Source organism: Mytilus galloprovincialis, chromosome 10, assembly GCF_965363235.1.
Source record: "Mytilus galloprovincialis chromosome 10, xbMytGall1.hap1.1, whole genome shotgun sequence".
NCBI classification, from domain to species: Eukaryota; Metazoa; Mollusca; class Bivalvia; order Mytilida; family Mytilidae; genus Mytilus; species Mytilus galloprovincialis.
The window spans coordinates 74884863-74895779 of record NC_134847.1 but is presented as its reverse complement, the minus strand read 5'-3'; the positions used below and the strand labels follow the sequence as shown (position 1 = coordinate 74895779).

At 33.3% G+C, this 10917-nt stretch overlaps 1 protein-coding gene across 1 annotated transcript in view; it reads left to right on the top strand.

Annotated features, from left to right (window-relative positions):
• The first annotated feature begins 499 nt into the window (after positions 1–499).
• LOC143048382 (3'-5' exoribonuclease HELZ2-like) overlaps positions 500–10917 on the top strand; it is a 44496-nt gene continuing 34078 nt past the window's right edge. The window contains exon 1 of the mRNA XM_076222048.1: positions 500–3987. Coding sequence (XP_076078163.1) covers positions 701–3987 — 3287 coding nt within the window. The 5' untranslated portion in view covers positions 500–700. The remainder of the gene's footprint in view (positions 3988–10917) is intronic.

Sequence of the window (10917 nt, the reverse complement as noted above, 5' to 3'; positions counted from 1 at the left end):
GTAGTCCTTTAAGATACATATATATCATTTCATATAGGTCGATTTTCCTGCTGTATTATAGGCCCTTTGGTGGCTTCGAATTGAATTCTGCTGATTGGTCGGATTGTTGTATCTTTCCCCGTTTTCAATCCGTGCATTTTCATTCACTATTCTAGTATACAGATATACTTGTATACATATTTTAATGTATATACATACTTGGATTATCTAAATTTATCTTGCAGGTGTATTAAAGGACACACTAAAACACTCTTCTACGTTGGAAGACAGCAATACTTGTACTGAAGATGTTGGATACTTGAAATCTTCAAAGCAACCTCTTGACCACAAAAGTACAAAGTACCTATCAGCCAGGCGACGTAGAACTCTAAAAAAAATTAAAAAACCTTTAGCATCGGATTTATCAGATAGAGAGATCGACGATAAACACATTTTTGAAATAAATCATGAATGGAACGATGAAGAAGATTACTATCACAACTACACTAATATACATTGTTCAAGTGATGATTATCTCGAGGATTATTCAGTCATTCATTTCAATGATGAGATCGGCAGTGATAACAGCAATAAAAGTGCCCATGTGGATAAAGGAAACGAAAACAGAAAGCAAAAACAAATAAAAGTAAAAGAAGATTACTACGGAAAGTCAAAAGCGGTGGCCATTGATGACAAACATAAAAAATTAATCGATACACAAATGATACAGTATGGATTAAATTTGTCCGAAAGATGCTGTACAAGTCTAAGCCAAAAAAAAATATTTCGGAGATTTTCAAACAAATTCAGGAACTTTTATACGCCTTTTATTGAGGACAAAGTTGATTTACAGACCAAGTGTAATGATTACCCAAAACAATTCAGAAAGGGTACTCTTGAGATTCGATCTTCTCATGAAGCCATTTGCACATTAGAGAAACCTTTGAACGGAGCTGCAACCGTTGAAATATTAGGTCGATCGAAATGTGGCAAGGCTTTCACGGATGACGAAGTAGTAGTTCAAATATACCAGATCACAGATCGCCCATACATTCACCGAGTTACAAAAGTAATACAAGGTTCAGCAGAACTTTTTGGAGAAGTTATAGGTTGTTTAAAAAGAAATCGCTACAATGGAATATCTCATCCCGTATTTGTATGTGAACTAGATAAGTTTGAATTCGATAAAGCAAAACCTATTTGTAAAACACTGCCAAAATTTTTTCTACTTAGTGAAAACAAAGAAAAATGTCCATTCAGTATTGACGTTTATACGTACAACGAAAATACACAAGCAATATCCTACGACAAATCAATACCCGTGAGTCCTGCATTGCGACAGAGATATCTTTTTTATGTAGCATATATTTCATGGAACAGTTTATATCCATTAGGTGCCATAATAAAAGTTCACGAATCAACAAGAGAGTTTGAGACAGGCTTAAAAATTCTAGAATTACGAAACAGTGTTCCAACATTATATTCAAATGACACAATAAATTATTTAGACTTTGACATAAAATATATGGATGACAAAAGTAAACGAATAGACTTAACGGAAGATTGTAATGTTTTTACCATCGATCCAGTTGGTTCCAAGGTGTTGGATGATGCAGTCAGTATAAAGGAACTTGATAATGGAGAATGGAGAGTTGGAGTTCATATAACGGACGTAAGTGTATTTGTAGAACAAAATTGCGCCCTTGATTTTGAGGCACGACATAGGGGAACAACGTTTTTTCGTGGACAGTTCAGTGATCCGCATGAGATGCTTCCTGAACCAATTTGTACAGAAAGATGTAGTTTGGTTGAATCTAAAAATAGGTTGGCTCTAACAATTTTCTATCATTTTGATAAAGATCTAAATTGTATTCATAAAAATACTAAATGCTTTAAAAGTATAATTCAATCGAGGTGCCAGCTTTCGTACGAAAAGGTACAAGACATTATAGAAAATGATTCACAATCTCCGCTTAAAAAAGAAGTATTATCATTATTTGAAATTGCTAAATCTTTAAGAAAAAAAAGACTCGGATATGGAATGTTTTCAATACCCTTTGAACTTGAGTTTTTTCAAAACAAGGAGAATTCGACAAATTATCCGGAGGCGTACTTTTTAATAGAAGAGTTGATGATATTGACCAACCATTCTGTCACATCATACTTAATGCGAACATTTCCAGACTGTATTCCGCTTAGATGTCAAGATCCCCCGTCTATGACAAGATTGATAGCCTTATTAGCAAAATATCCAAAAGTTGTTGATATGGTGTTAGCGTTCCAACATTTTCCTCATGAAAGAGAAAAAAAGATATGTATAGACAATTTTTTTAATGGATATACAAAGCTACGTTGTAATGATATAACATACGTGCAAAAATGGTTGTGGAAATCAGTGATTGATCACTTGCAAGCAGGTGATAACAAAAAAGCTGCAAAACTCTTGTTGACAGAAGAATTACACCCATTGCATGCCCTTATAATAGATGAATGGAAGTCGATTCAAAATCCATCAGAATATAGATGTTCTGGATATATCCAGGGGGTAAAAGGGAAACATTTTACTTTAGGAATGTTCCCTTACACTCACTCTACTGCACCGAATAGAAGATTCACAGATTTGGTAGTTCATCGTCTTCTCCACGCTGCAATTGATGGACAACCTTCACCTTATAGCTGCGAGGAGATCAAAAACATTTGTCATGATGTAAATACAGCATTACAAAGAGCACAGGAATATAATAATGAGTGTAAATCATACTTGTTCGCGCATACATTGCAATCTGATCCACAAATCTTTCATGCATACATAGAAGATTGCAATGAAAAAGAAATTTCATTACTTATTCCTGGATGCAATTTTTTGAAAAAACACTGTAGAACAATTAAATTAAATTTGTTGGGGGTTTCGGAACAACCAAAATTCAAAATGGATGTCGATAAGCTAAATAGTGCTGCTAACAGGAAATATATGCAATTGACCTGGAAGAAGCGAATTTATTCTGTATATAAAGAAAAACCTTACCCAAAACACCCATTGGAAGGGTACATAGTATCTAAGAAAGGATGTCCTCAGAAGATTGACCCAAATCAGAAAATAGATTTTAAGCAAACGTCTGTTTGGTTAGAATACATAAAACGTATAATTGACGGTAAGGAGTTGCGTGATCTAAAACCGGAGGGTAATAATTTAGAACCGGGTGAACAGTTGTCGACATCATTTTTGTATTCCGCAATAGACACAGAAAATGACGTCAATTCCGAAATCATCGATCCCACAAAAAAAACAATCAATGAAAGAAAAATATTCATAACTGAACAGTTTTGCAATTTCAGTATGAATTTTCATCATGGACAAGTTGTAGCAGTACAGTTATCCTCCGAAATGCAGAAAGGGCTATTAACACCTTGCATTGATATCCTCGACATGACAAAAAATGTAAAATATTGTCTAAAACATGGAAAAGACCCTATAGGTTGCTTTGCCGAATTTCCTACAACATCCACAAGTATTAGGTACACAGATTACAAAGAATATATAGATATATGGACACCAATTATGAAAATGGAAACTGCCATGACTATTGTGAAAGACAATACTATCGTCGTGAATGATTTACCTATACGATTTGATGCAAAAGGAGGAAATTTTATTCTGAGATCAGATTTTTGCTTTGAGAGAAATATTGACTTATCCGATACAACTGTGTACGGTTTTAGAAAAACAGACAAAGAATGGGCACATAACTCTGATTATTTGTGCATTAAATGTCCAGTATCTGCTGCCTCTGGGGAGTTTTTACATATACGAAAGTTCTCCGCTCCACATGATTATAAAATTTTGACGAACCACGCAAGAATAACAAGAGTGTCAAAACTGCGAAACAATACTGAAATTGAACAATTAAAAGTTTGTTTCGAGTTTATAAAAACTGAAAGGCGGTCGCTGTCTTTAACCACTAAAACTTTATGCAGCGTTGAAATAATGCAAAAGCCGGAATTCCACAAGTAAGTTTTCACATTATGTAAGTAGTTTGTAGCTTACTACTGACCATGATTTATATAATAATATCTTCTACAATGCCGGGCAATGCCAACACTTTAAGAAAATTAATATTGAATTGAAACAGCTGAACATGAATTTCATATCATCACCTCTTTATTTAAAAGAAATTAAAATGCATAACCACTGCTAGCAAAATCATGCTTAAAAAAACATTGTCTGTCAAATATCAATATTTTTGATAGAATTTGAATTTTCCCTTAAATTTAATACTAGCAATGCATTTTATTGTTCAAACATTTATGATAGTGAAATAATGAAATACCACGCACATCGCAACCAGTTTGGTTTAATTTTGTCAAAATAAAAATTAAGAAAAACATCGCAGATTCTAATGTAAGAGTCCCTTGTAAGTGAATCATGTTTTTGACGAGCCTTCCACTTTTGTCAAAAAAGCGACCACACATAATCACTCTGTGGTAATTTTTTTAAAACTATACTGGTCATTAGATATCAGAATAAAATTGAAAATGGAAATGGGGAATGTATCAAAGAGACAACAACCCGACCATAGAAAAAACAACAGCGGAAGGTAACCAACAGGTCTTCAATGTAACGAGAAATTCCCGCACCTGGAGGTGTCCTTCAGCTGCAATACTAATTTCCAAATTGTACACAAGAACTAAAATTAAAATAATACAAGACTAACAAAGACCAGAGGCTCCTGACTTGGGACATGCGCAAAAATGCGGTGGGGTTAAACATGTTTATGAGATCTCAACCCTCCCCTATACCTCTAGCCAATGTAGAAAAGTAAACGCATAACAATACGTACATTTAAAATTCAATTCAAGAGAAGTACGAGTCTGATGTCAGAAGATGTAACCAAAGAAAATAAACAAAATGACAATTATACATAAATAACAACATACTACTAGCAGTTAACTGACATGACAGCTCCAGAATTCAATTAAACTGATTGAAAGATTATGATTTCATCATATGAATATCAGGCACAACCCTTCCCATTAGGGGTTTAGTATCATACCATCATAACAATATGAGAAGTATGTTTAGTTAAAAATAATCATTTTTTCCCTTATTTTACCTTTTCTGCCAGGAAGCATTACATTCACTCTGTAGTTAGAATTTTAATAAATTCTTAAACTAATCTGGATTTGTACCAAAATTGCAGAGAAGCTTGTTTATGATCAAAGGCTAGTATCTAGAAGGAAATTTTGTTAAAATTTAGTACCACTTTTCCTATATTATACTTATATATATACTAAGTTTTTCTTACAGTAAATATTACATATTATTACAATCTGCAGTTAAAGGTTTTTAAAACCGTTATTAAATTCATAAACTCTCCTGGATTTTTACTCAACTTGGACAGAAGCTTCTATCAATCAAAAGCTATTATCGAGATAAATATTTTTATCAATTGTTTTACTCATTTTTGTTGAGCCAGCGATTAACAGCAAAGGGAGGCGAGAAACTGGGTTCCGCGGAACCCTTACAAGCATTTGCTTTTAATTTTTCTTTCCATGAACCAATATCTAGCGACACTAGTCTGCGATGTTCAAATCTTTTAAATTGAAAAAGAGAAAAAAGTACAAGTGACCAACGGCAAATTGGCAAATCACATGAACTCTAACAAAAGCAATATCGGTTAACGTCTCTCAAATCAGAAACAGTCATATGAATAAAATATAAATGTGCTAGAGAAAAATAAGAGTCATAACATACGTGATTTGTGCAAGGATCTCTTATTACAATTTAAAAAGAGGTATCGGTATACGAAATATAAATACTAGTTGACACTATGAATTGAGACTTAAATTCTATTTAGATTTCGTCATGAAAACTGACATACAAAGGTTACACTTCTGTTAATACAGACAATGCAATTTCTGGTAGGAACTCCGTTTACGGGTGACAATTTAAAAAAAATGATGTTTCGTTAAAAAAATATCCTAGAATAGAAAACACTAGTATTCTATTCAAAGATCCAAACATAGAGCTGTCCGGCATATTTCAACATGTACCTGACCCTAACCTGTAAGAGTTCAAACCTCTATTTAAAAATTCAATTTCACCGCTATATATGTGTTTTATACTGGTACAGTACCATTTCTAAGATATGTCTTATTTAGACACACTATAGAGATCATATCTAGGAATCAGTACTAAAAAAACCTTAAGTATTTATGAGTATTATATATCTCCTCAATTTACGCGTGATTTGTGTAAAAAGCTGTATTTATAAAGTGCAACCTACACTACTGTGACTAGGTTGTGGTAATGTTTATCAGGATCAATGGATTCGTTTTATTGTGTAATATCAATAAAAAGAAAGATAACTCTATTTATTTTAGTTGTCAATAACCAAAAATACAATATTCAAAATGTCACCACAGACCAAATAGTTTTCCATTTTATTGACATATAAATCTGACAGAGACATATTTTATTCATCATAAATTACACATCTAAACATGTTCTATTTTACCAACTATTCTTTTGATAGTCATTTGTTTCATAAACAAGAATGGCCAACGTAGATTCAAGTATATTGTCCTATCCTACTTTGTAAAGGAACATTCTGATTCAAACCAAAAAAAACTTTCTGAAACTGACATTATCAAGATTCTTGATTATTAGATTGACAACATATTTGTTGCGTTTGAGGAGGTGGTTTTCAACAGACTTTCGGCATTCCAATGAGAACCAATTATACCCATTTCTTTCTGACTTGATTCGTTATTACTATGAGGCTGACTTCATACAGGAACTTCTTACGAAGAAAGTAAAAAAGTTAGTAATATCCTTTTACTTTACTTTCCGCTATGTAGATGATGGTCTCTCAATAAATAATTCAAAATTTGATGTTTATGTTGAACGCATCTATCCCATCGAACTAGAGATAAAGGATACAACAAATACAGTAAAGTCGGCCTCATATCTTGACTAACATCTAGAAATTGACAATGAGGGTCGATTGAAATCACAACTGTACAACAAAAGAGATGATTTCAACTTCCCAATTTTGATCTATCCATTTCGAAGTAGCAAAATTCCAGCAGCGCCTGCATACGGAGTATATATCTCCTAATTGATAAGATATTTCCGTGCTTTCCTATCATTATTTCCTTTATAGAGGGTTGCTGCTCACAAGGAAGCTATTAAACCAAGAGTTCCAAATGGTGAAGTTGAAATAAATCCTTCGTAAATTTTACGGACGCCAATCCATCATGAGTGGTTGACCGTGCCGAATTAGACTATTTACCGGATTTGATATCTCACGACGGTGCCACATGTGGTCCAAGATCTGCTTACCCTTCTGGAGCACCTGAGATCACCCCTAGTTTATGGTTGGGTTCGTGTTGTTTATTCTTTAGTTTTCTATGTTGTGTCGTGTGTACTATTGTTTGTCTGTTTGTCATTTCATATTTAGCCATGGCGTTGTCAGTTTTTTTTCAATTTATAAGTTTGACTGTCCCTCTGGTATCGTGCGCCTCTCTTTTATAGAATAACCGTTTCACAGATGATATCGGATATGTTCCTTTATACAATGAACATAACCACTGGAACATGACTAGAAACTTCTCAATAAGTACTTAGAATTAAAAATATTACACCCATCAAATATATAATATCACAATATCAAAAGTAAAGTAAAAACAAAAATATCCAAATTAACAATCTACCACATACTCCCTGCTGCAGGAAAAATGACGTCCAGTTACATATCATTTTAAATAGTAGATTTCTTCAAAATATCTTAAATAGTGCGTGCTGCTCCACAAAACGGTCAGTATCTACAAGATCAGTAATGCAATAACTCTTCTGTTTTACTCACTCCAAACGCTAACGGCTGACTTAGATGTATCGTACTCACTTGAAGTATACCAAGCGAATAGTTGAGCGTCTGACAGAAACAGTATATTAATCATCTGCCTCTAGTGATATATCTGCCTCAGGTGTATCTTCCTGTCGGCCGACACTTTCCTCTATATGAGCGCTTTCTATGTGTACATATTCTTCCTGCTCAGCCTGTGTAGCAGTATGGGCGTCTCAATGCGGATCTATAGTTTCTACAGCTTCTCTGTTGTTAACTTCTGGCTGTGTTTCATCAACATTTGGATCAAGTGTCTTTTTAGTGATGATTCTTTCAGTCAAAATATTGGTCTTTGTTTTCAAAACCAGACTCGTCTTCTGATGTGGTATCAGAATCTGAACCTTCTTCTGGTTTGTCCTGTTTCTTAATCGAATGTTTAATATGATCTTTTATTTACAGTGTTTCCTTTTCGTAGATGAATCCAATGGGTAAAAGTAATTTTCTATGTAACGTTCGTGTTCTTCCTGTTCCGTTTTCCTTTCTAACTGTATGAACTGGTTTATCTGTGTTTGGCTGATTAACGACTGTATATAATTCTTCTTCCAATTTGTCAGACAATTTATTATTGCCATCAAATGCAAGGATTCGGACCAAAACTTTATCTCCAATGCCAATGTAAGCTCCTCGGACCTTGGTATCATTCTGTTTTTTCTCCAGCCTTTTTCGCGGCCTCTTCAGCAAGTTGATATGCCGTGAAGGCCCAAAATCATCCTTCCTTAATCCAAAAACAACATCAAATGGTAAGTATCGGAGTACACCCAAACATCTGTATAATAAGGTTACTGACCAGTAGTAGTTGTATGCATGTACCAAAGGTCCAATGTATTATTTCCAGTTGACTTTCTGGTGATTTCCAAAAGATTCAGACTTGTTAAACACAGTTCTTTTGATTTTTTCTGTGATACCGTTACCAATAGAGTGATAGCTTGTTGTTCTTGACTTTTTGTTCCCTGTGTATAAATAAAGTTCTTTTATAACGTTTCCTACATAATAAGCTCCTTGATCTAAATGATGTCTTTGCGGAATTCATAATGTACAATATAATTGTTAACAAAATCATCTGCTATAGTTTGAGAAGTTTTATTACGGGTCGGAATGGCTAGTGCATATCTTCTGTAGTAATCAGTTATGACGAGTATGTTCTGATATTATACTTTTGATGGTTCCAATATTAAATAGTCTATAGCAACAAGTTCCATTGGTCTTGAAGTAGTGATACTGACTAATGACACTCTTTGTTTAGTTGGTGTTTATCTCAATATACAGCGATCACATTATTCAATCCAATATTCGACATCTCTATTCGTTTTGGCCAAAAGAATCGATTTTTTTAATGAGAGTGTTCTTTCTTTTCCAAGATGTTCCATATCGTTATCCATAGCTTCAAATACAGTGGTGCATAAGTAACAGCCACAACTTTTTGCTTCCTCATTTCTCTATCTATGTTTTTTTTTCTTCTCTGTATATTAAGTTATCAATCAGTCTAAGATGTTGAAGTTGACTAGGTCCTATATCTTCTATTCTAGGTTTTCTGTTCTGGCGGACAAATTCAATTCATGGTCTGATGTCTTAATCTATAGTTTGTGCTTTTTCCCAGTCAATAATATTTCCTAGAGTGGTTCCTCTGTTGTCGATATCATCATTCACTTAACCGTTCCCTGGTGATAGGCTGCCTAAAATTTAAAGAATTCATCTGGTTATCTGAAATTACCCGACATCCAATCTGTAAATAACCGTAAAGTCCACATTTATAACATATGACTCGTGTTTTTTTTCATTAAGATATAAATATTCTCAAATTTCCGAACGTCTTAAAAAAATTTAAAAGAAAGCTTGCACAGATGTTAACAGTCTATCTAATTGTGTGATCTTTACATTATTGATTGTATACGTTAAGTTAGTCAGTTGTGTAGAATACAATAATTTAAAACTAAGTTATCAGATTCAAAACACCAAATGGACAATGTTTTTAATCACAATATTCCTACTCCAAAAACAAATTACCACCAATTAGAAAATTCTTTCCAAAATTGTTTTTTGTCTGTCCATTCCAAACAAAAGATGCTCTGTAGTTGCTATCTCTTTACAACTGCCACATATATAAGTTTCAGACTTGTCTGTGTATTTTATATTTGATAGGTTGTAGTTTACTCTCTATAGTACATTTAAAAGCCAGTGAATACATATTTTACCATTTTGTCATCACTAACTCCTGTATTGAAACTTTCGTCCCACCTTTGTCGTGAGATAAGAGAAACATTTTATTGATAAGTTGATCAATAAAAAGTGAATAAACATCTTTAGAATTTTCTTTCTGATAGGCATTTTTTTATTCTAATTTCCAAAAACAAATCCAAATTAGTTGCTGCATCAGCTAGGTGATATTTGTTGCTGTAATTACAGTTACGTGATATATCAGGTTTAATTGATAGAGTGTCTACAAAAGTAACATTCAGATTACACTTTTGATTATTAGCGTTATGAGACAGATATTTGCCATTGTCATCTACGATATCATTGACTTTCATGTCAACTTTGATAAGACGATTGAAGCAAATGCATTCTTCTCTTACTTGAAATGGTGTAACGGATTAAAAGTTCCATTGAATCCATTCCTAGCAGATATCTCTTCTTTAAAAAGTGTTTTTAATTCAAAAACTCTAATTTACATCTGCTTATAAATAAATCATGGCAATAAAAAAGAGGGAATAATGCTTTGGAAACAAGTTTCCATGTAAAGTCATGTTCTGACAGAAATCTTTTTACCCATAACATATGAAAGGATAACAGCTGTAATTCAAATTTTGGACTTTCAATCCATTCGGGAATTCGCGCTAATAGACTTTTGAATAACTTTTAACATATTTTGTCCATTTGTTTTTTATGTGTTCTGTCATTTGAATTTGCCATGTGATTAGGGATTTTCCGATTGAACTTTCCTCGGAATTCAGTACTTTTGTGATTTTACTTTTTTCTATTTAACTTTCCTAGTATTACCATTCCATTAAAATATGTTATTGTTACGTTGTATAAT